At 36.7% G+C, this 27,394-nt stretch overlaps 1 protein-coding gene across 1 annotated transcript in view; it reads left to right on the top strand.

Moving 5' to 3' along the window:
* The window catches only part of CNGB3 (cyclic nucleotide gated channel subunit beta 3), a 139,170-nt gene that overhangs the window by 80,182 nt on the left and 31,594 nt on the right, over positions 1-27,394 (top strand). The window contains exons 9-13 of the mRNA XM_060035259.1: positions 400-464; positions 1,202-1,324; positions 9,675-9,816; positions 14,250-14,409; positions 17,952-18,049. Of these exons, the coding sequence (XP_059891242.1) occupies positions 400-464; positions 1,202-1,324; positions 9,675-9,816; positions 14,250-14,409; positions 17,952-18,049 (588 nt within the window). The remainder of the gene's footprint in view (positions 1-399; positions 465-1,201; positions 1,325-9,674; positions 9,817-14,249; positions 14,410-17,951; positions 18,050-27,394) is intronic.

Genomic DNA, 27,394 nt, shown 5'->3' with positions numbered 1-27,394 from the left:
TTATGATTTCAGTGTATTTTATTATGCTTTTACTATCTTACTTATGTTTTGGGGGGAGGTATGATTTTTAATTATTGTAAAATAAAGTTCTACCACATGCTTTAAAAAAGAAAAAAAAGGAAAGAAATGTTTTTAAGCTTGATTTTCAACAAGCATTACAAACAAGACTGTAACTAGAGGGTAGAAATGAAATAAAGCAAGAAGCTCTGAAAGTTTGGCACCTTGTTAAAATGCACTACCTGGAGGAAAATACCACTGACAGACCTTAGTTTTTTTAAGACATGAATAGAATTATTTTCAGTAACAAATAAAGTCTATTTTATATTGTTTTATTTAAATATAATAGATGTATTTAAGACTAATGCACTTTTGGATTTCTTTTGCTTGTTTTCTACATAGTACACTTCATTTTTTGAGTTTAATCATCACCTAGAGTCTATAATGAACAAGGCATATATCTACAGGTAAAGTATAACTCAATGTACTTCAGGGCTGGGAGAGAGAGCAATGGTGAAATATTTTAGACAGGACTTGGGAAGAATATGGCCTCCCTGCAAAAGAGAAGGGAATAATCTCAGATTTGGGGCTATGTAAAATATTGGGCTGTGTTCTAAAGTAGATTTGAACATTTTGAAGTAAGATAAAAGTATGAAAATTATATTAGATTTTAGAAGAATACAAGACTGAAAAAGAGGATATATTACCTGCTTCAGTCAGAACAAAGACAGAGAAATGTGCTCTTTCACAAGTTTTTACATCTCTCTCATGACAATTCATTCTAGTCTGAATTTTCATTCATTTGCTGTTCTGAACTTAACTTGCCCAGAGACCTCTAGTCAGTTAATCGTAGCATAAAATCCCATGAGCTTTTCAGAGATATCCAGTGAAATCAGCATGCTGTATTTTACGGGACTCAAAGTGGAGAGGTGACCCTGGAGGCATATCTTTCAGGGAGCTGACTCATACCATTTGTGAAAAGAGAGGATTTTTTTTTTTTTCTACTCTTGTCAGTCCCAGTCAAGACACTGCAGTCAGAAAACATGTGAAGGCACCATGATTTTATATTGTACTAATGAGAGTTAACAGTTCACAAATTTAAAGCAAGGAGATTCAGCAGAGACTTTAAGGAAAATAAAATGTTAAAATAGGCTGTATTCCAGAAACAACATGAGTCTTACTTTGCATTTATTCTCCTTGCCAGAGGCATTCGAACAACTGGATACTTGCTCTTTACTCTGCACATTAATGCCTGTATGTATTATTGGGCTTCAAACTATGAAGGAATTGGAACTACCAGATGGGTGTATGATGGTGAAGGAAACAAGTAAGTTTTAATTTTGAAGGAAATGTTTATTGATTATTCTTAATTTTATGTTTCAGTTTGAGCTTTCTTAAGCTAGTGTTTTTTGAAACTGTAAATCACAATCCATTAACTCTTTATTAGTAGGTCAGTATGTTTTTAAGTGAAAGAGGATAGAATAGAGGAGGACAGAATAGAAATTATCCTAGTCTGTCATACCGAGTAGGGTGCGTGGGTGTGGGTGTGGGGGTGTGTGTGTGTGTGTGTGTGTGCCCTGGATTAACCTGTAGAATGCATTTCTTACTCAGGATCATGAACAAAAAAGTTTGAAAGTCTGTGTTTAGACAGCTGAGTGGTAAGGTAACTTTTAATAACTCCTATGATGATTGTTAGTAATGAAGAATGTTAATTATTTGGAGGGCAGATGCAGTGGCTAATTAGTTTACCACTGAAGAGCTTTATGGGTTTATGAGTCAGCTATAACCACTAACTCAATTAAACACAAAGTAACAAGGATCATATACTAAACTTGGCAATTAGATATGCAAGTACCCTGAGAATAAGAGATTGTCTGAAAATTTGGGTACAGTAGAATCAGGGCTCAATAATGGCAACTGAGTTATTTAATAGTGAAATTTCCTTTTGGTAGATACAAAGGCCTGGCATAAAGTAGATTCCACTAACTTTCTGCTCCAGTGAAATGACATTGAGCCTATTATAAAGCAATGTCCTTACTGGAAAATAACAGGTCCCAGCATGACTTTGAAGGGCAACTCACAGCAGCCTTGGGAAGGAAAGCAATTATAGGATAGAGCAAAAACAGTAAAGATACCTCACAAAATTACACCCTAGCTAGAGTGAGCAGGATCTGAATGAGGGATTATAACATTTTTTGAACTTTTAACCAGAACTAATTTTAAAAATTTAAAGTCAGAAGGCCCACTGATCGGGGAAATACACACACACACACACACACACACAAACACAAACACACACACACACACACACACACGAACACACACAACAAGAAGAAAGTGTATAACCAAATCTATAAGTAATTCCCTTTAGAATGTGAATTAAATATGTATTTAGTTTAATATAAGTAACTACAAAGAAAACTGAGTAAGATACCAACTATATTAAATATTGCCTAGAAGTATGTAATTCAACATCATTAGACCCATAGGTCTGATAAGTGTTTTTATCAAATTAGCAAAATAATATACGGTTGCCATCCAGAAAAAGTGGAGCTATTTCTCTTTTCGTACCTGGATGCCTTTCTGCAGCATTTCTAGAGAATATATCTTGTTCCCAGTGCCTAGAACATTGTTAAGTATATAACATACATTCAGTATATGTTAGGTACTTAAAGAAGGCAAGAAGGAAGTTTCTTTACTCTCTCTTCCTACTTGTCTTCTTTAAATACTTAACATATAGTGAGTGTGTGAGAGAGAGTAAAGAAAAAAGGAAGGAATGACCAAATCCATATTATAACAAGAAGAAAGAAACCTCAGTTTCAACCCATAAGAAATTGAAGCTACATTGTTCTAATATTTTAGACGTCTAATTCCAGCTACAGTGTAGACCAGATATTCAAAGCCCTCTCACTAAAATACAAGAAGATAAACTACTTGAAATTTTTGTTGTATTAGTTATTGCAATTACTTGTTATAAGATACATTTCTACATAAATTATAATCACAACAGTTTTCAATGATTGCTAAACTCTCTAGAAAGTAAAAGGAATCTCCAAAGTCTAAAAAACAAATGTGCGTACTGAAGCTGGAGTAGAGTGGTAAGATAATCACTAAGGAACAGGAATAGAGAAGATAACTTCTGAATCAGTAGAATAAAAAAAAGATAAGATTGTAGAAACAACTTAAAATATATCAGTAAGCAGAATAAGTTAATATGAATTAAATTCACCACCTAAAAGAGACTGTCAAATAATATTAGTCAAAATAGACTTTAAAACAAAAATTATTTTAGGGATAAATAAGGTTATCATATAATGGTAAAAGTTTCAATTCACTATCAATATTTACCAGTTCTAAATGTGCATGCACCTAATGCAAAGTACTTATGATGAATCAAAGAAATTCATAAAGCAAAAATTATTAGAAGGAAGAGAAATTTGCAAATACACCATCAAAGTGTGAGACATCAACACACAACTATTGACTGATCAAGCAACCACAGACAATCAGTAAAGATATAAAAGATTTGAGAACCCATTAAAAAGCTTGATTTAACAAATATAAATGGAACTTTGTACCCAAGAATTAGAAACCACTCATTAATTTTTTAAATTTTTTTATTGAGTTATTGTTGCTGTACAATATTATATGTTACAGCTGTACAATATGAGTCACAATTTTTAAAGGTTATGCTCCATTTATAGTTATTGTAAAATATTGGCTATATTCCCTGTGTTGTACAATATATCCTTGTAGCTTATTTTACACATAATAGTTTGTACCTCTCAATTCCTATCCCTATAACATCCCTCCCTCCTCCCCTCTCCCCACTGGTAACCACTAGTTTGCTCTCTATATTTGTGAGTCTGCTTCTTTTTTGTTGTATTTACTAGTTTGTTGTATTTTTTAGATTTCACATATCATACAGTATTTGTCTTTCTCTGTCTGACTTATTTCACTTAGCATAATGCCCTCCAAGTCCATCTATGTTGTTGCAAATGGCAAGATTTCATTCTTTATAATGGCTTAGTATTCCAGTGTGTGTTAATGGACACTTAGTCTGCTTTCATATCGTGGCAATTGTAAACAACACTACTATGAACATTGGGGTGCAGGTATCTTTTTGAATTAGTGTTTTCGTTTTTGTTTTTGATATATGTCCAAGAGTGGAACTGCTGAGTCATATGGTAGTTCTATTTTTAACTTTTTGAGAAACCTCCATACTGTTTTCCACAATGGCTATACCAACTTACTTTACTACCAACAGTGTACAAGTGTTCCCTTTTCTCCACATCCTCGCCAACATTTGTTATTTGTGCTCTTTTTGATGATAGCCATTCTGACAGGTGTGAGGTGATATCTCATTGTGGTTTTGATTTACATTTCCCTGATGATTAGCAATGTTGTGCATCTTTTCATATATCTATAGGCCATCTGCATTTTCTCCTTGGAAAAAGAAACCACTCATTCTTCTTAATTACTCATGGAAAGATTACAAAAAGTAGTCATTTTCTAGGCCAAAAAGCAAGCCTCAATACATTTCACAGCACTGGAATGATACAGCCCCCATTCTCTGCTGCTTTAGACAGGAGGGTTCTCACCCAAAACCAAAGGTCCAATAATCCTGTTACCAGCTGTCAGGGACACATCCTTACAAATAAAATGTCTTTAAAAGCAGCATTTATATGTATTTTAAGATAATTTGCAAATGGCAGTTATTAACATACTTACATTTTCCCACAGTTTTTAAGCATCACCTGCCCCTTCTATTATTCCATATTACCCTTTGACCATGTAAGCTTAAAGCATTTTTTTAGTTAACCCTCGTGATGGTTTCTGATGACCTATAAATTGAAGGTTGCTTATGAAGTCACTGGACTTGTAAACTTTCTCCTAGTTAGAATTATGCAGCAACTGTGGGGCATAAGTGGAGCATTGTGAGCATTTAAAATGAGTCATTTATTACTATTTTATTAATCCTCATCAGAATAACAATGTCTGTTCATTTCAATAGAAGACAAGAAGTCATTTTCATTTATACTAAGTAGATGGCATCCTTCATTTGACTGTGGAATTTGACAAAGTAGGAAATGGCTTACTTAGCTCAAAAGGAAAACATAAGTAGTTAAGGTTATTTGGTACCCAGAAATGTTCCCAATGTCCCTTAATCCATATATACCCCAATTTATTTATTTTCTGACATAAATTTCCCAGCGTGCACAAACCTCTTAGCAAATACCTAGCACATAGACCGTCAAAAGAAAGAGTAAAAATAGCAAGCAAGTTTGTCATGGGAATCATGACTTTAGATGGGATGGAGAAAGAGTCAGAATCTCCATATCTTAGTGTTAGGGAAAATTAGGATAACTTACTCCCTTCTTTTTACACAGGAGGAAGATGAGACCAGGGTAGATGAAGGTATTAACTCAGGGTCCCCTAGATACTTCAGTTCAGACACTGACAAAAAAAAAAAAAAAAAAAAAAAAAAAAGAATGGTCTTTACACTAGACACTTAGAAAAATGTAACAAAACCTCCAGAACAGCAGAATTCAGTTGACCAGAAGGGAGATGAAAGGCAGCTGGCAGCATGTATAGAAGGGGATTGCATAGATGTGCTCACAGATACAGCCTTCCTATGTTCTTAAGTCTAAGTATGCATAACCTTTCACTTATTCTTTCAGGTCATTTAACAAATATATTACAGTCCTATTGTGTAATACCTGTCTTTGAGGAGTTTATCTTCTAATGAGACCGTCCTCCTCCATATACGATGCCTTCAGTGATAAATTTACAGAAACCTAGAACTAAGATGGATTGGGGTAGTTTAAAAGTCCAGTCATAAAGTATCAAATTGGGTACTTTTAAAAGTTGCATGTCCCACTACACATCCACCACAATGGCTAAAATTAAAACGACTGACAGTACCAAGTCTTGGGGTAAGAATATGAAGGAACTGGAACTCATACATTGTTGGAGGGATAAAATCTGACAGTTTCTTTTACAACTAAATATAACACCTACCTTAAAAACAAAAATTGCAAGCCTAAATATTTACCCAAGAGAACTGAAAATATATGTCTAAAAAAATTATATAAGTATATTCATAGAATGTCTATTCACAAGAACCAAAAACTTGAAACAGCCTAGGTGTTCATCCACAGGAAGATGGATAAACATACTGTGCCATAGTCATTCAAGGGATAGTGCTTAGCAATAAAAAGGAATAAAGTACTGATACACACAAAAACACACCTAATCTCAAAAACATTATTTTGAGTGAAAGACATCTTACACAACAGTGTATATACTGTGTAATTTCATTGTGTGAAATTCTACAGCAGGCAAAACTCATCTGAGACAGAAAAAAATTAGAACAGTAGTTGCCTGTGCGGGCAGGGATTGACTGGGAAAAGAGAGCTTTTTGGAGTGATGGAAATGTTCTCTGTCTTGATAGGTTTCTGGGTTACACAGGTATACGGGTTGGTCAAAATTCATCAAATAGTATCAGATAGTATACTTAAGATTTGTGCTTTCAATGTATGTTCAAAATTTTAAAATAACTCTTTACCAATACTTAACTCTAGTACATATATTTTTTTCTGAAGTATATTCTAACATATATATATATTCTGAAGTATATTCTGAGTTTTATATATATATAAATATTCTGAAGTACTGTATTTAGGAGGAAGTGTCTACTGTCTGCAAATTACTTTGAAATGCATCCAAAAAATAAGATGGATTGATGGATGGAAAATGGAGGAATATGTGACAAAGAAGGTAGAGTAAAATGTTCATAATAGAGTCTAGGTCATGGATATACGGTGCTCACTGTGAAATTCTTTCAGTTTTTCTGTTTGTTTGAAATATTTCAAAACAAAATGTTGGGGGAAAAGTTTAATGCTGCATTTGTTTCACAGAGGAAGAATTTCTATTTTCGCACTAAATTTTTTTTATGGTTTTATGTCAAGTTCTGCCTTAGTGCTTTAACTTGGGGCTGTATATATAGAGCCTGTAAGACAGCTCATGTATTAAATCAGCCAGATAGAATCTCCTTGAAAAGATCTATCTGCCCAGGATGTAAATATTAGAGGTGGATACACTTGACTAATTAAGCTAATCCTAGAAAATCAATAAGATGCCATCTAATTAAATTACAAATCTTACCTTTGGTTGTGCATGTCTGGCTGTAAGACATGACTGAGAAAAGAATCCCAAAATAAACCTCAAAGCATCCGGGCAGAAAACTTCCAATTAACATAGCAGACTGTTTCAGTATGAAAAAATAGTTTGAGGCTAACCCTTCAGATTTGGAAAATCAATGCCTAAGTTCTACATTTAATTGCTATTTTCTAACATCCATAAATAAGAAAATGAGAGAAAGTAATTCATGTGTTTGCTCCTCTTAACACTGGAGGGACTTTGTAGGGTATAGTAATCTCAACACTTGAAATGGAATTGCCATGTAGGGAGAGAATCTGGTCCCTGTCTCACTCTTGGGCTGTATTGGGGTCAATAAATTTCCTTAATTCAAAGAGACCCACAGGTCCAGGACCTGTGATAACACTAAATCAGGTAACAGGAAATTATAAATTGGAATTGAAAAGTTAAAATGCAATCCATAAAATTCATTCCATACTTCTTCAAGGTGGTTCTCTTTGACATCAAGTTCACTATAATATTTGTAAGTCTAAGGAAGCCTGCTAGAAAAACTATTGCAGAGTAGTAATATTTTTATTCTCTTGGCACAGAGGTTTCAAACCTTACCAAAGAGTTAATTCTTTGTCTGTTCCTATATCTACCAGGTAAAACAAACAGACAAACAAAAACTCAGGTCCTTCGAAAGGTGTTGAATATCAAAACAAGTGATTTCTTTCTAGATCTGTTTTTATTTGAATACTGACTTTAGCTGCAGTTTGATTCTTTCTTTGTAAACCTCAAATTCTTAGTATTTGAAGATCTGAAAATTGTAATCTATTTTCACAAGAAAAAGACCATCCTTGTTCAAAGACAAATGTACCATTACTTAAATTGCAAATGTTTATGTCGCACACCCAGACAAGAAATAAAAGCCTGACTAGGGCAGGATTCTGTAAAAAGTGCTGCTTTTCTGTGTTTACTCTGGAAACTAGAGTAAACCCACTAAATCCAAATGTCTCTCTGTAACAACATCTGAAGATGGTCTCTATATATGGGATATTTTTCTTCAAGGATTCAGTGGAAATGTCTGATCCAGACCATGTTAACAGAGCTGTATGGAATATACCCAGTAGTATACCTAATTGTGTACCAAAATTACAATATATATATATATACAATGGGGGTTGTAATACTAACTTCTATTCCCACCTCACTCTGGATACATGAAACCCTTGATCAAATATAGCTAAGTGAATCTTATATGTTCTGTCCTAATCTTTATCATATTCTTTTCTGTTGCCCTGGTTCATGACGTTCTTCCCATCTGGGTTATTATGATCTGTCTCTCCATTTGCAACTGCACGAGTTAGGTACAGAATCTTTACCAAGTATATTTCTGAGCATAATTGGTTATCTTCAATACTAAATTTCTAGATAAGTTACCTATTACACCCAAGAGTAATTCCCCTTTTAAGATATAACTCAGTTTTCCTCTGTCTCTGCCACGGTTTATATATTCAATAACATAATAAGATATGAGTAGAAAATAGAGAAGTATATACCTACTTGCTCTACTTCCCATAAGTAAAAAATAACTGGTTCTAAACTGTAAAGGGCTCTCCCATCTCCATAAACACATTTGTTGTCTATGATATTCCTCACTAATCACTAGTGGGGTAGTTTAAAGGTAGCATCACATCCTTTACTGTTCCTCTTATTGAGAGGTATATTCAAATATCCCTTCCCTTGAATCTGGGCTGGTCTTAGGGACTTGCTTGGCAAATATACATGGCAAGAGATTAAGACATTGCAGGGCTTCTGAGTTATAAGAAGCCTTATAGCTACTGCCTGGGCTGCTATCACTCTGGGGGAAACCAGCCACCAGACAAAAAGTCCATCTACCCTAAAACTTCCATGCTGTAAGGAAGCCCAAGCTAGACATAAGGAGAGACCGAATGACAATACCCAGCCAGCCCCAGCTGTTCCAACCATTCCAGCCCAGGCTCAGACCGTGAGAGAAGATACCCTGGGCATTCCAAACAGATATAACATGGAGAACAGAGGAACCCCGTCAACAGTTAGAACCAAGGCCTCAGAACTTTGGCCTCAATCAAGTCCTCCCAGTCTTCTCTAACTATTCAAGTCACCTGAGGGTCCACTCATCATACAGCATGGATGAGCCATCTCTGGGGGGCCTTTTACAAAATACCTGACCCACAATATGATAAGCCTAGTAAAATAGTTGTTGTTTTATACCACTAAACTTTAGGGTGATTTGCTTTGCAGCGAGAAATAAGTGGAACAGCTAGTAAATACCATCCTTGGGTTTGTTTAGTCATTTCACAATGTTTATCAAGAAGTTTACTTTAAAAAAGAAGTTTACATTAGTATACATGGTATTTGCTAATGCTGCCTACAGAAAGAAAATCCCGATTAGCAGGAAATATGTTAAAATCTAGTAGTAATCTATATTCCCAAGCATAGTGGCATTTTACCGTTATAGTAAAGAGCAAAATGTATATCTTCTCTTTTCACAGGTATCTGAGATGTTATTATTGGGCAGTTCGAACTTTAATTACCATTGGGGGCCTTCCAGAACCACAAACTTCATTTGAAATTGTTTTTCAACTGTTGAATTTTTTTTCTGGAGTTTTTGTGTTCTCCAGCTTAATTGGTCAGGTAAACTGAGATGTGAATCCCTGGATATACAATGCTGTCATTTTTGAAAGTCTAACAAGTCTTTATAAACTTTACAGAGAAAAAATCAAAATCTATCTGGTGGGTTTTTTTTTTTACTAATTTCCATCTATTTTGATGAATTGAATGGGGAGGTAAATAGATCAACATTGTCTTTCAATTTTTAAACCATCAAATTTTTCAGAAGACTTGTACACAATGAGTGTTGCGTTAGACTCTCAGAGGGTCACGTTTCTAAGTTAACTTCTTATTTGATGTTTCCTGAAAACTTTAGAAGCTCTCTTTTTTTACTTAAACTTCAAATATTGTCATAAAATCCCTGGCTTAAAATCAACTTCAAAAGTCATTTAAACCAGAGGCTACCAAATGCTGTCTAAATTAATTTAATTAAAAAATCATTGGTTCATAAACGTTTATGATATCTCCTTGCCTTATTCTCAAGGAATCACAGTCTAGTAAGAAAGTAAAACAAATACCCAAATAACTCTATTGCAAGGTAGATGCCATTTGCAAGGGATAGAGCCCAACACCTTTGTAAATTCCCAGATTCACAAGAAATAAAAAGCTCGCAGCATAGCATCTTTAGACGTTATACTTCCTTGTAAGGTACTTTACATATTATATGTCTGAGAGCAAAAGCCATGTTGAGATTTGTGTATGGGGTAAATAGTTAGACAAAATCACAAAATGATTATTACCACTAGATAAATTATTGGTTCCCACTCACCACACTGACAGTGGTAAGAATAAAACTCATGTTTTAACAAAATTTAGCAATGAAAACTATTCATTATAATATTTGAAGCTGATAACAAATATAACTCAAATCCTACATCCGTGAATGTCAAGGGGCTGCTATCCTTGGTAAGTTCCAGAGGAGAGTTTGAAAGCTCTGTATTAGGTCAGAAAAGGGAAGCTTCCCAGGAGGTTTCATAGAGGAGAATGTATTTAAAAAACCAGATAGGATTCAGTAGTTATAGACAGATAGTTCAATCAATCAGAAACAGTGTGTGAAAGATAATGATAAAGCACAAGATACGTTTGAGAAAATAGAAGAAGTACCAGAACGATGGGAGTGAAGGACACCTATAAATAAGGTTAGAGATGTATGTAAGGACAAGATATTTTAAGGGCTCTGAATGTTAAATTAAAGATGTTGAACTTTATCCTAAGGGCAATGGGAAATCAGCCAGGGAAGGATTTTTAACAAATAAGAGATTTAAGGAAGATTAATCAAATATAATATAAATTGGAAGGGTCATACAGTTTTAAAATGTAGGTTTTATTATCATTTATGGATGGTGAGGCCAACAGATCAGGAGACCATTTACATTGAAAAGACAGTCTGTTATACAAACAGATCCAAGAAGAGGGGGTCACACCTTGCCAATAGGGCTACATAGGGAGGCACAAGGAAAGGAACTGATCAAGCAGGGTAAGGGGGTTTAAGATTGGTGAGTTCGGATAATTTCAGCAGGTGCTGGGGTGTAGGGACTGTCTCTAGTTGTCTGGTACCTGGCCCTGGAGTAATTGGGGCAGGTGGATAGTAGCCTAGAATATGAGAGCCCAATAAAGAAGGCTGTTGGGAGTATGGGCTCAGGGTTGGCTATTTTGCATATGAAAGGCACACTCCCAGTAGCTTGCTATCTTTAGGAATCAGCTAACTCTGGGAGGGATAGTCCCAGAAATCAAAGAGTCAAAATACAGAAAATAAAAAAACATGGTGCTCAGGGATATGGCAACTTCAGCCTGAACATGGTAATCGAATAGAGAGAGAGACTGTAAAGGAAACTCTATTTAGAAAATGTTTAGGTTTGGAAAATGAACACCAAGCAGTTAAAAACTACAAGCACAAATTATAATCTTACTGCCTGGGGAGATTACATTAACAGTGATTGAAAATAGGAAGCTTGCGGAGACTTCCCTGGTGGTGCAGTGGATAAGACTCCATGCTCCCAATGCAGGGGGCCTGGGTTTGATTCCCCCCACATGCATGCCACAACTAAGGAGCCTGCCTGCCTGCCTGCCGCAACTAAGACCCAGTGCAACCAAATGAATAAATAAATATTAAAAAGAAAATAGGAAGCTTGTTTATAGAAAAATGCAATTAATTTGAATATAAATGGCAAAAATCATATTATTTAATAAATTTTTATAAAATATATGTGAGGTAGCCAGACCCCCTTCAATGTTTTCTCAGTTTTGCAGTTGAGTCAACCCCAGTTTAAAGAGATTAAGAGGCAACCCTAATTCATACATGTAATTCATAGTCATATGATAAGGCCATATCATATTGATAAAAATAGTAAAATCTAACATGTATTTAGCACTTACTATGTCCAAGGAAATTTTTACAAGATTAAAAACTATGTCCAGCTCCAGTTAAAATTCTGTTCAAAGTGGTCTTTGGACTAACAGTAGAAGCATCACCTGGGAAATTCAAAATTCAGGCCTCACCCCTTACCTACTGAGTCAGAATTTGCATTTTAATAGGATCTTCAGGTGATTTATATGCACATGAAAGTTTGAAAGGGCAGCTTTATACCCCACACTGCACCTGCCTTTACAGTGACTTTTTTTTTTTTTTTTTGCGGTAGGTGGGCCTCTCACTGTTGCGGCCTCTCCCGTTGCGGAGCACAGGCTCCTGACGCGCAGGCTCAGCGGCCATGGCTCACGGACGCAGCCGCTCCGCGGCATGTGGGATCTTCCCGGACCGGGGAACGAACCCGTGTCCCCTGCATCGGCAGGCGGACTCTCAACCACTGCGCCACCAGGGAAGCCCTACAGTGATTTTGAGGACCCAAGGAACAAGAAGAAATATCAAGCCGCTAAACATGTAGGACTAGAGCCAAAAAGAAAGATTGAGGCAGGAGATAGAGATTTGTGCCTTAACTCTCACAGTGAATTAAATAAAGGTGCTGAGAAGGAGAACAGTTAGAAATGAAAGTAAGAAAGCCCTGGACAAAACCTCCACTTGTTCAAAATTCCCGTATATAACCACGCCAAGAACTACACCCTGGATGTGATCATCTCATTTTAACTGCAATATTCTATTCTCACATACAACTCAGAGAGAGTGACCTTTTCTTCCTCTAATCTGGAACACACATCATAGAATATATGTCTTCTTCATCTGCACCATCAAAATTCAGCATTGCACATAAAACATTCAGATTACTGTCACTGCAAATTATCTGCCCCCAACACTGATCAATAATGCTTTTAATTGTCCTTGGATCCCAATTTAAAACTCTATTAACTTTCCCAACCCAATCTCTGATCTCCCAGTTCTCAAGGCCTTAGGTGACTGGGTAATGTTCATCATCTGTCAGAAATGGCTTGGAAAAAGGAGATCTAGGAACTGAGGTTGTTGAAGAACAGCCCTCGAGGAGTAGGTTAGAAACTGAAAAAGTATCCAGTTTGACTCTCTGCATAGCTACTCGGCAGACACTTTTGACAAGCAGAAGAACCTATTAACTCTGAAATGGAAACCGAGGAAGGCATCACAATAAAAGAGCCATTTGATCTAGATCTCAAAAAATGAGTAGTTTTTCCATAAGCAGAAAAGGCTCAGCTACTAGAATGAATGAGCGAAAGTGACGCCCAGGTTTTCCTCTGTATTATAAACCCATAGTCAAAGTAAATTTACAACCACTTGCTTCCCTCTATGTGAGATGAAGAGTCAAGCTATATATCTTTTCTGTGCTGAGGCCTTAAAGATCAGCTTTTAACCTAGAGTGGGTTTTCATGGCTGAGTTATAAACATCCGAGAACTAAAACCTGACAGTTCCTTAAGTATTGTCACAGCAGTAGATGATGCTTCAGTAATTTCAGCACATTTCAACTTCTGCTGAATACTATGCCTTAAGCATAATGAGATTTGATTCTATCTGTCTAAGCAACACAAAGGGAAGTATAGAGGTTGCAATTTCATGATGAATTGAGTCTATATAGCCAGCCACACTGCAAAATCTATGAAGGATGCTTTCTAAGCGAGACTCACCAAAATGGACTAGCCGTTCTGCCAGGTAATTGCTCAACTTTCTTTGCACATTTCTTGCATAAGCACAGCTATATAATTTTTAAAATATCAACTAACATCTTTGCAGTAATATACAAGTTTGCAAAGAAGATTGTGTGCAGTCACATGCATTATGTGACTGAATCCTCACAGAAACCTCACATGGTAGGTAAAACAGGTTCTATTGTCCTTACTGGGTCAGAAAGAGGATACGATTTGCCCAATATTTTATAGGTAAACGGCTGAAAGTAGGACCCAATATCAGTGTGTTAAAAATCAAGTAGTCAGGGATTAGAATAGAATGTATCATGTGAGAACTTTTAATTCAACTGGGCTTATAGTAACTCTGCCACTTCCTCTGCTGGGTGTGGAGTGACCATGTTTGTGGTTTTAGATGCAAGATGTAATTGGGGCAGCTACAGCCAATCAGAGCAACTTCCGCACCTGCATGGATCATACCATTGCCTACATGAACACTTATTCCATTCCTAAGATTGTGCAGAATCGGGTCAGGACTTGGTATAAATATACATGGGACTCTCAAAGAATGCTAGGTAAGCACGGCAAATTACTGACTAAAACCCTGTAAAACGTGTCCTATAATGAAAATCCTATAAGGCAGCAATGGCAACTAACTGGGTTTGAAAAAGATTGGGAAACAACCAAATAATCTTTAAAGCATTAATTTAATACCATGGGCTTTTTTTCCTTAAATATTCAGACATAACTTATGGGTTATGCAAATCCTTCAAGAGCAAAGGCTAAATTTTATTCAGTGCCCACCAGATGCTAGATATTACACACATTAGCTCATATAATCGTCATCAAAAAAAAAAATGGGGAAAATTTGGTGTCATCAACCCCCTCTTAGGAGACAAGGAAATGGCAGCTCCTAACTGAAAAAATTGGCCAAGGACACAGAGTCCTTAGACAAATGGCCTAAACGGAACTGAGACATGCACCTGTTCTCCTCCAAACCCTTGCTCTCTCTGTGATATCATCCTCTTCCCAGAGCACAGTGAGTACTCAGAACAGCAATCTTTCAAGCCATTTTCAACCTGCTACAGGTCTCCTCTAATAGTCCCTTAATCATTCATGGTGTCTACTATTAGGACTATAACACTGGAGTTAAAAATAATGTTTACTAAAGATGTAAAGTAAGTTAATGTGCTAGTTGACAATAATCAGATTCAACTTTTAGTTTGCTCCTCACCATATAAAACTAGGAATTAGTGCTACTGAGAAGCCAATAAAGCTACTGCCCTCAGAATGCAAATTACAATGCGATTCCCAAATTGGAAGAATCAATATTGTGAAAATGACTATACTATCCAAAGCAATCTACAGATTCAATGCAATCCCTATCAAATTATCAATGGCATTTTTTACAGAACTAGATCAAAAAATTTCACAATTTGTATGGAAACACAAAAGACTCCAAATGCCAAAGCAATTTTGAGAAAGAAAAAGTGAACTGGAGGAATCAGACTCCCTGACTTCACACTATACTACAAAGCTGCAGTAATCAAGACAATACGGTACTGGCACAAAAACAGAAATATAGATCAATGGAACAGGATAGAAAGCCCAGAGATAAACCCACGCACATATGGTCAATTAATCTATGAGAAAGGAGGCAAGCATATATGATGGAGAAAAGACAGCCTCTTCAATAAGTGGTGCTGGGAAAACTGGACAGCTACATGTAAAAGAATGAAATTAGAACACTCCCTAATACCATACACAAAAATAAACTCAAAATGGATTAGAGACCTAAATGTAAGACTGGACACTATAAAACTCTTAGAGGAAAACATAGGAAGAACACTTTTTGACATAAATCACAGCAAGATCTTTTTTGATCCACCTCCTAGCGTAATGGAAATAAAAACAAAAATAAACAAATGGGACCTAATGAAACTTCAAAGCTTTTGCACAGCAAAGGAAACTACAAACAAGACAAAAAGACAACCCTCAGAATGGGAGAAAATATTTGCAAACGAATCAATAGACAAAGGATTAATCTCCAGAATATATAAACAGCTCATGTAGCTCAATATTAAAAAAACAAACAACCCAATCCAAAAATGGGCAGAAAACCTAAATAGACATTTCTCCAAAGAAGACATACAGATGGCCAAGAAGCACATGAAAAGCTGCTCAACATCACTAATTATTAGAGAAATTCAAATCAAAACTTCAATGAGGTATCACCTCATACCAGTTAGAATGGGCATCATCAGAAAATTTACAAACAACAAATGCTGGAGAAGGTGTGGAGAAAAGGGAACCCTCTTGCACTGTTAGTGGGAACGTAAACTGATACAGCCACTACGGAGAACAGTATGGAGGTTCCTTAAAAAACTAAAAAAAGAACTACCATATGACCCAGAATCCCACTACTGGGCATACACCCAGAGAAAAACATAATTCAAAAAGACACATGCACCCCAATGTTCATTGCAGCACTATTTACAATAGTCAGGATATGGAAGCAACCTAAATGCCCACCAACAGATGAATGGATAAAGAAGATGTGGCATATATATACAATGGAATATTACTCAGCCATAAAAAGGAATGAAATTGAGTCATTTGTAGAGACATGGATGGATATAGAGACTGTCATACAGAATGAAATAAGTCAGAAAGAGAAAAATAAATATCGTATATTAATGCATATATGTGGAACCTAGAAAAATGGTACAGATGAACCAGTTTGCAGGGCAGAAATTGAGACACAGATGTAGAGAACAAACATATGGACACCAAGGGGGGAAAGTAGCAGGGCGCTGGTGGTGGTGGTGTGATGAATTGGGAGATTGGGATTGACATATATACACTAATATGTATAAAATGGATAACTAATAAGAACCTGCTGTATAAAATCTAAGTAAAATAAAATTCAAAAAACAAAAACAAAACAAAGTTTCTTAGAAGCAGGTAAGAATCACTGGTTGTTGACGGTAGGACCTTATCTTCTCCTTTCTGCCAGTCTTAAGAGGTTCCAACCACAGGTTTAGAACCTCTTCCTGAATCTAAATGACAAAAACAGCAAACTTTTTTCTTAAACATCACAGCTATTCCTGCGGGCATCTCAAGCAGGGAGGAAGAGGGGCAGTAACAGGCTCCTTCCCTCTGTCCCTGTGGACACTGCTCCAACTCCTTCATTTAGGAAGGAACTAGAGAAAAAAAACCCTTGGAAACAAGGAGCTGTGTTTTTATAGAAAAGATTTTCATATTTAGAACCCATGTTGGAATCAAAATAAGGATATAGTATAGAAATTTTTTTTCTTTTCTAAAATGGATGCAAGAAAACATCAAAAGTAATCAGCTCTCAGAAACCCATAATATACTGCAGACTAAAAATGGGCAGTTTTATTCATGGACCATTTTATCAGCCTGAAGGCCCATCATTTAATTCACGTGTAGAAAAATCTTTAATGTATTCACATACTTCATTGAGTTAATAAGCAAGTAAATAACAATAATTTGAGTTTACTCACTTAACAGATTTCTTCTTTAGATTCCACTCCCAGCTCAGCCACCCACCACTTGTGCACAGATGAGTAAATCACTTACAGCCTCTCTGAGTTTCAGTTCCCCTTTTGTTTCTTCTTTCCAGAAAGTAGGAGTAAGAATACTTATCCTTAGGGTTGTCATGAGGGTCCAATAAGATCATGACAGGACTCTGTAAGCTACACAGTATTCATTATTCTTTGCCATCCTTAGGATGTTAGGGCTGGTCTGCAGAATCAGAAGATAGGAACTAGATCCTTTTCCCATCCCAGTTTGTTCGCTAGCCTTTGTCCCATCATCACTAAGCTTTAAAATTTCAGCAAACACAAAATTCTGGAATTATTCAGAACTATTATGTCACCAATATTGAAAATACTTCTTTTCTTTCATGCAAGTAATAGTGCTATTATGATAAGTATGTATGTCCAATAGAAGCAATGAAAATATAGACTGTGATGCAGCTGTTTATAAAAAGAGTTGATATTTTGTTTCCTTTATTTTTTTAATTGTCCTTGAACTTTGATGTTTTTTCCTTAATTATTCTCCTTTATGGATTGATGTGTTTATCTTTATGAAGATGAATCTGACCTACTTGAGACACTGCCAACTACAATGCAGTTAGCCCTCACCATTGATGTGAACTTCAGCATCATCAGCAAAGTCGACTTGTTCAAGGCAAGTGTTTTTCCAATTCATAGGAAGGCACTGTATCAATTACTCTGTAAAAATCAAAGCTCTTGCTGAATTCTTGGTTGATAATTTGTTCTTTGAGCATTTACACTATATTGTCTCCCTGTCATCTGTCCTCCATTGTTCTGATATAAAATAAACTATTATTCTTATTGGAAAAAAACCCCAAACAAACAAAAAAGCTCTTGCTGAATACAGCATTTATGGTTTTTTTGCCTTTATGTTTACAACATCAAAATAATCTAGAGAATTTATGTGAAATTAGAATCAAATAAACTACGGATCTCTCTTCAGCAGATGACTTGTTTAGAAGCCTCTCTCTCCTAACTGGTGTCAAAGAAGAAGAGTTCTTCAACGTCTTCTTGCATTAATTTAAATATAATTAAATTCTACAGCTCTATATCTTTGCTACTACACATGTCATCTCCCATTTACGAATATGCCTTGGCAATGCATGGCAAATCAGGCCCCAGATTAGCTCTGGTTTGGCCTGACAGTCGGAGAATCATGCCTAATCATGTCTCCAATACAAATGCTTAGGATTTAGATTTTTTACATGGCCAAATTCAAATTTAGAGGGTTTTTTTTAAAAGAAAAAATGTATAGCAAAGAAAATTTTAATGTTTTGAATGTTTTTAATTTTCTGCCCTCTCTTCAATGCATTATACTATATGGAAGTTTTTCTCACCTAACACTTATTCTGTGTGTGGCATTTACTGATTCGTCTATTTAATTAATTCATTCAACGAACATTTATTAAGTTCCTACTATGTTCCAGGCACCATATTAGCCACTAGGAATTCAACTTCTAAAAACAAATACTTGCACACATGGGGCTTAAATTCCAAAAGAGAGGAATGAAAAAAATATATATAATATGTGAGAAGGTGATAATGCTATGAACAAAATTAAACAGATTAAAGAGGATGAGGGAGGTACTGGGCATGAAATGTCTGTTCTAATGAAGTGCAATTGAGCATCTGGGCAGAGGACTTCAGGATGCAAGGGAGTGAGCTATGCAGATATTGGGAGTGGGAGAGGAGGGATGGACAGAGAGGGAATATTACAGGAGGATGGACAAGATGAAGCCCTGATCTGGGAGGCTGGAGCAAAGGCAGAGTGATGTAAAGCAAGAGTAGTCAGAGGAAAGTAAAAACAGGAAGGATGAGTCAGGGGGCAAGTTAATGGAGGGCTTTGGAGGCTGTAGCATAAAATTTGGATTGTACTCTGAGATGCAAAACCCACTAAAGATCTTGAGCAGAAGATGATCTACTTGAGATCTGTTTGAAAGGGATTTTTTCCTGCTCTGTGGAGCAAATATGGAAGTCAGGGAGGCCAAAGAGGGATAACATCTTTAGACGTCTATAGGGATGATGGTGATCAGACCCAGCATAGTAGGAGCAGAGTTAAAAAGTGGCCAAATATTGGATGTATTCAAAGGAAGAGCCCACAGTTTTTGCTGTTTGATTTTGTGAAGGGAGAGAGAGACAGAAATGAAGGATGATTCAGGATTTAAGCTGAGGAACAAAGATACCATTTGCAAAATAGGAAATTTTAGAGTAAGTGTAGGGTGACGAGGGTAGAAATAGACTGTTTCTGGATGTGTTGGTTTGAGGTGAGAGTTAGACTTTAGATGGAATGTCATGTAGGCAGTTTGATAAATAAATCTGAGTTTAGAGGAGAGGTCCAAGCTGGAGCCATAAATTTGGGCAAATCAACATATTGATGGATTTTAAGCTAGGGACTAGATATTATCCCCTATTATGTAACCCAGACAGAAAGATATGCCTTGAAAATACATAATCGATACCATTTTGGGCAAGATGAAGAAGCAGACTCTGTATGGTAAAATGGTTAGGCAGAGTCACCCTCGATGTTAGGTTACCGTACAGTGTCCTAAACGGCCTTAGGAAGGAAGAGAGGGGATGGGAGGGAGGATGCCCTGGGGTCAATTCCTGGAGATTATAGGAAAGGAGTTTCCTAATTGGAAAGTGGTTCCCAATTTCTAGTGCGAGTGCCACAGTGGAAGCTCTGGTGAGGTAGAAGCACCACGGAATGTATTCAAACAGTTTTCTGATCTTCTACCAGGGAGACTGGGAAAGGAATTTCTACCTTGGTTAACAGGCTCATCTAGGTAAATGGTTTTCAAGCTGCAGCTTGCAATTCATTTAGGGATCATGAATTCAATTAAATGGGTCACAAACAGCATATAAAGTAGACAAGAAAATATCAGAGTGCCTCACACATAAGTAAGGGTAAGCACTGTATTACAAAATTTTTGTTTCAGTTATTTATTTTTGTAATACACATATACATATCTATATGTGTACTGGGCACAATGTAAATGTCTTTGTTACTACAAGTTACGGTCAAAAAAGGTATGAAAGCCACAAGGCTAAATTAACAGTATTTTTAAATGCTATAAAATTTTTTACAACTTAAGGACTAGCTTAATTGAGAATAAATGAGAATAAGTGAGAACCAGCTACATTTTAAAGAAAATAAAAGCTTTAAATTATATACCAGTGACTTGTATGGGGTTATCTCTGATCTGGGAAGTTATCAGTTTTCAACCTCAGAGTTTTTTCCTTTGTTTTTACATATATTTTTGGAAATCCATAAAATCAGCAACATCTGATTGAGAAAAAAATGTTAAATCTTCACATGTTGCTAACGTACATAAATATAGATTCATTCTTTCCTGACATTTCCATTAAAGATGTAGCTCCTTCCAGAAAGAAACCATTTCCATTTATATTTCTGTTAAATGAAAAAATTATTTTTTTACCTAAAGCCAAATGAAGTAGAAAATAAGCAGGTATGGAAGCTTTCTAAATTTATTTCTTTTCTAAATCTTGCTAAGACAGTCTTAGTGGTTTGTACAAATTTGTTATTTTCTTAGGGAGGAAATATGCTGACTAGGGATCTTATATGCTTACCTCATAAATTATACCCAGTTGACTCGTGTTGCTTCTGATTCAGTCACCGTTCACTGAGAGCCACCTATGGCCTCAAGGGGCTGAGGCACAAAGGAGGAAACCTTTGGAGCGTGTGTGCCCAGAGGATGCTCAGGAAGCTTCAGAGTGAAAAGGGGGAGGCTCCCGGGCAGGAGCCTCATTATCACTCATTAGGACCAAAACATGGGGTGACAACAAAAGATGAATCTAGAAAGGTCAACTGAAGCCAGGCTATAGTGTGTGGGCCCAATCCTATAGGCCAAGGAAGCTGGAAAGGAGGAAACCGACAGCACAGATTTCAGTTTTATAAAGACAAAAAATGGGGACACTTTGAATAAATCAGAATATCCAGGGATAATAAAGAAGGGTGACTCAACTGCTGAAAGCCTCCATATCTTGAATTCTCCCTGAAAATGAATCTTCCAGATCTTTAAAAGGCAGGCAGGCAGGAAGAGAGAGAGAAAGAGACAGAAAAAAGAGACAGAGAGAGAGACAGAGAAAGAGACAGAGAGATCTGACACCAAGATTGGAGGCTAGCAGGCATGCTTTGTGTCTTCCCAATCTTCAGGATTAGGATAAGTTAAAGGTACTTGAAAATCATTTAACTCACAAATACCTAGTTTAAGATGTCCTAAAGAATATTTTAAGTTTGTATCTTGGACCTTCAGTCAAAAATTTCACAAGGACTTTTCTCCATTTTGTAAATTTGTGAAGGGATATAGATGTAGTAGAATTTGTTTGCAATGCAGCACCAGATAATAATTCTATGCTAAATAAACTTGCTTCAGTTTTTCCAGAAATATGTCTGTAACTTTAATTGTGCATTGTATTCCATTTTTAATACTCCAAAAAGGACAATGTGCTTATATTTCTTTCCTTTTAGCCTTGTGAAACTTGTTTATATATTAGTGGAACAGTGAGTATCCTAATGCTTTAACAAAAGTAATATAAGTAATGCTGGAGTATCACAAATTATAATATGGACAATGTTACATGAAGGAGGTCCATACTGTCCATGATCCTTCATTCCCAGTACTGTCACCATATACCTTGCTATACCCAATACTCACATGGCCCCTGTATTAGTCAGGGTACTCCAGAGAAACAGAATCAGTGAGATATGTGTGTGTGTGTGTGTGTGTGTGTGTGTATATATATATATATAGAGAGAGAGAGAGAGAGAGAGAGAGAGAGAGGGAAGGTGGGGGAGAGAGAGACAGGGAAAGAGATTTATTTTAAAAACTGGCTCATGCAATCATGAGGACTGACAGTTCTAAAACCTTCAGGACAGGTCAGCATGTTGGAGAACCTGGGAAGTGTTAATGTTGCAGCTCAAGTCCAAAGACAGTCTAGAAGCAGAATTCCCTCTTCCTCAGGGAACTTCAGACTTTTTTCTCTTAAGGCCTTCAACTGATTGGATGAGGCTGACCCACATAACGGAGTGTACCCTGCTTTACTGAAAGTTTACTGATTTAAATGTTAATCTTAACTAAAAAATACCTTCACGGGCTTCCCTGCTGGCACAGTGGTCGAGAGTCAGCCTGCCGATGCAGGGGACACGGGTTCGTGCCCCAATCCGGGAGGATCCCACATGCCGCAGAGCGGCTGGGCCCGTGAGCCATGGCCGCTGAGCCTGTGCGTCCAGAGTCTGTGCTCCGCAGCGGGAGAGGCCACAACAGTGAGAGGCCTGTGTACCGCAAAAAAAAAAAAAAAAAAAAAAAAAAACAACCACCTTCACAATGACATTTAGACTTGTATTTGACCAAATATCTGAGTACCATGGCCTAGCCAAGTTGACACAAAGTTAACCGTCACAGCCCCCCAAACACTGTCAAGCTGTATGGAATATAATTGTCAAAGAAACCAAGCTGTTGCTAAGACCAATTTTTTTTTCCTTTTTTTTTTTTTTTGGCCGCACTCTATGACTTTTAGGATCTTAATTCCCTGACCAGGGATTGAACGCAGGGCCACGGCAGTGAAAGTGCCAAGTCCTAACCACTGGACCACCAAGGAAGTCCCCCCAATTTTAAAATTGATACTTGTATCTTCTCAAACCTAATAGCTGCTATTTACTGAGTTCTCATTGTGTGCTACACTGTGTTTTCTTCTTTGTTACCTTCTCTCAATTAATTCTCACAGCAAGCCTCTGAGAAAAGGTTTATGACCACCCCACCCCCACCCCAACCCCAACCCCATTTTACAGAAAGTACAAACTACTTACCTGACTGAGGCCAAAGAGCTAGAAGCAACGGGACAGGGTTTGAGCACTGATTTTTCTTATGCTACAGTCTACAGTCTTAACCCTTCAATGAAGCCACCTTTCAGTTCTCCACCAGCCCTGTCTGGATAAGTGATAAGACGCTGAGAATTTTCCCTAGAGTCAAAAAGCAATGTAATGTTAAAAAAAAAAAAAAAAAAAAAAGCAATGTAAGCTCAAGGCCATCCTTTGGTGATTTTCACAGACTTAGACTTGGCATGCCAGTTAGTTTCACACCAGATACCTAATTTCACACACACTGTGCTATTCTCCTACTAAGAAAAGACCTTGAATCTCATGTGTTTTTTTTTTCTCCCTCTTAATCAAAGCAGGTAGAATTAAAGTCACAGAATTTCACCAAAACTTTGCTTCAATCAACTATGGTTAATTAGTAAGATCTGCTACTTCTACATGGGGTGATCAGAGTTTCTAAAGAGCTTAGAGATGAATAGTCATTTTTTAAAAATTGTTCACAAAAATAATTCTCTTCCTTTCAGATTGCATGTTTTTCCAGCCCAAGCTCAAGTATTAACCTAACAAGGAGTGATTCATTTCTATGAGGTTGGGCAATTTCCCCTCATTTCTGATGATTTATTATTTTTATATTGATTTTTAAATACGTTTTATCAAATTAAATGCTAGGGAAATCACATTTTGCCTCTACCACTAAATTACCAGAAATAAGAGAAAATTTAATAAAAGTTCTGTTGCGCCACCTAGTGTCTAGAATTTAAATTGCATCCTTTAGAAACTGAAAAAGAGCACCCTGCTTAATGGAAAGGAAAGACACCAAAATGGGAATGTTGGTACCACCAATCTGTCAAGGAAAGCACAATACGCTGCTTTGGTAAAAATGGAGAACCCATCCCAAACAGGACACCTCACTGGGATCTGTGACTCATTGTCATTATATGGCAAGTAGAGCCTGGAAAGGCTTTGACTTCAGTGATAGGAAATATGTGGAGAAAGAATTTTGTATGTGAGTGGCAGACTGAGCCAGGAATGAAATGGGAATGGCAAAATTATTTCTTCCCCTCACACAAGGGTCCCCTGTCAGTGACATCCTAATCACATATTTCCTTCCAAGGGCCTGAAATCAGAGCATTACAGGGAGGGTTACTACATTTCATTTTTAACTTTATTTTTAACCCTGGTGGTAAACGTAATAAGGTATTGTGTCTAGACTTTTTAAAGTATTTTGAACAATAAGCTTATAACCCAGATGAACTCCATTCAACTACACATGCTGAGCAGTTACTCTGTCCAAAGCACTAGTGGGGTACCCCAGATACTGCACGCATATAGTCCCTGCTCTCTACTGCCTCCCAGAAGTGTGGGGAAATTCTATATAAATAAGATGACATCCTTAGCTGTTCTGTGATAATTCAGTGACTCAAAACATATAAAGTGTTTATCTCAATACCTTGGATATAGTAAGTTATATTGTTATTATTGCTATTATTACTGAGAAATAAAACTGATTCAGTCACAGGGGAGTTTTCACACAGGTAAAATCAGTGTGTAGCTGTGCTTGATCATAGGAAGATGGATTAGATTCATCCTCAGGGTTTCATCCAACTTGTGACTTCTCACTTTGACTATGTGATACTGAGGCTCCTAGAAAAATAGAATTATTGTCAGTTCTCAGGAAAGCTTGATGGAGATGACTTTACTTGTGTTTGCAAATGTTAAGCATAAGGTTGGGTCTGATATCACTTAGAATTCAATAAGTTATGACATCATAGTACCTTGCAAATTATTTATCACATTTGACTTTAGCATGGGTAACTGGATTCAGAATTCCTGCCCTAGACATATTACCCATCATTTGCTTAGTGGGAATGGAGTTTAAGATGTGACAAAGCATGTCCTTTTATAATAAACAAGGCTGAGCTGAGAAGAGCCCTGAAGACTGTTTATACTTGAGGGTGACTTAAAGTTACAGTGAGTTATATATTACTGATAATATCTTAAGTTCTTTTCCGAAGAACTTAAGGAGGAATGAGCCTAGAAGTGAAGGAATCCTTCAGGACTGAGAAAGTAAACATCCAAAGGTAAATTTTACCAACTTTACAATTGCATTCAGAGCTTGCAAGTATTAAAAGAAGAACTTCCTGGGTATAGGCCCATCATCTAAAGTATAGGTTATGTTTTGAATAAAAATAAAATTTCTCCCAACTTCATTCAAATCTCCAAAAGCCTTATTCAAATCTGTAACACAGTTTTTATACAGCACTGAATTTCCCATTGTTGAAAAAGGCATAATTTCTAATAACTTCATTCTATACATCAGGCCATATTTATTTAGTGCCTGGCATGCCCCATGCCCTGGCAGGACCGTGGGCATATGGAAGCGACTAATATACAAATCTTGCCCTTGAGTTGCTCAGAATGTAGATCAAACACACACACACACACACACACACACACACACACACAGACACACACACACGAGTCTCTTCCTCTGACATCTCTTGCATGTGTGACCTTAGTGAAATAGTCAATAGACTGCCTGAGCCTCTGTTACCTCATCTAAAAACCAAGAGTGTTAACAATATATTAATTAATGCCAAGCATCACAGAAAGGATGAAAGAATTAAATAGATGAAAATAAGAAAATAAAATGTAATACAAATGTTGTGTTAATACAATGTTAATATTGACATTTACACAGGTACTCTCACTTTACAAAAAAAAGGAACATTTATGAAACAATGACTGGGCTCTTTCTGTGAATCAGAAGTCTTCCTAATTACTTCTATAAAGGAAATGGAGCTGCATTATAAAGAAAAAAATGCTAGCCCTGGGATGTAATTCTTTTTTATCATACGATAATGGAGCACACTGTATCTCAAGAAAATAGTCATTTTGTGGGGGAGGGAGGAGATAACTGTTCTCAAATACATCATAAAACATAATGACTTCATAAGGCAAACTTGATTTCACTAAGCCAAAATACAGAAAGGAAGGATCTAGTCATAAATCACAGTTGCCCCAAGGCTGGTGGCACCTATCCACAAAGCAATCATTAGGGGAAAGAATCACTTAGTTGGTGAAGCTTAAATTGTAATTTTTTTATTACATACAACTGCTATGTTCTGTTTACATAGCTAATACATATTCTATGCAAGTACATTGATAAAAACTCACATTTATAATGGTTTAAATGCTTTTCTCTGAGGAAATCCAAGCCATAAGCTAACAGCTCTCCATTTAAGTATTTGGGCATTTCTACTGATGAAAGTACTAATTGTTTGTCAATCTATTTTAAGACTTATCTCCTAATTTGTTCCAACACTTCCATTAATTGGGTCTCTTTAGAGTGCTTTCTGCCAGTGAGCTAACCTGAAAGAAGAGAAAAGATGAAATGTGTTCCTTCTCAAAGAGGATTTTGTTCCTACAAACAATCTTGGGATGCATGTTTTACTTTACTTTTATTAATTTTAATAAAAGTTAAAGTCTCATCAATTCTTCTTGCCAGTTCTATTCTCCTTTCTCCCTCCTCAGAGGTTGCCACTAAAATGATTTTAAGGATGTCCTTCCAATACTCATTTTTATTTTACTTTTTATCTATATAAACATCAATTACAGGTAGTATTTTTTTTTTTTTTTTTTTTGAGGTACGCGGGCCTGTCACCGCTGCGGCCTCTCCCGTTGCGGAGCACAGGCTCCGGACGCGCAGGCTCAGCGGCCATGGCTCACAGGCGTAGCTCCACTGCATGTGGGATCTTCCAGGACCGGGGCATGAACCCGTGTCCCCTGCATCGGCAGGTGGACTCTCAGCCACTGCACCACCAGGGAAGCCCGGTAGTATTATTTTGTACAGATTTTTTCATAGTTGGAGTCATAATGAATATATTCTATAGCTTGCTTTTGTGCAGACCACATTATTTGTTGAATTCAATCACATCTAGAGAGAGAGAGAACTGATTTATTGATTTTAACCACTTTATGGTATTGCAACCTACAAATCTTCAATATTTTTACCTGTCCACAGATTGCCATTTTGTTGTTTCCAGTTTTTTCAGTACTGAAAATAATACTGCCACTCACATCTTTGTACATTTATGGAATTATTGCCATAGGAAAACAGCATTTAAAATCATTAGTAATTCC

This window comes from Delphinus delphis, chromosome 17 (assembly GCF_949987515.2).
Source record: "Delphinus delphis chromosome 17, mDelDel1.2, whole genome shotgun sequence".
NCBI classification, from domain to species: Eukaryota; Metazoa; Chordata; class Mammalia; order Artiodactyla; family Delphinidae; genus Delphinus; species Delphinus delphis.
This window is presented reverse-complemented; position numbering and strand designations above follow the sequence as displayed.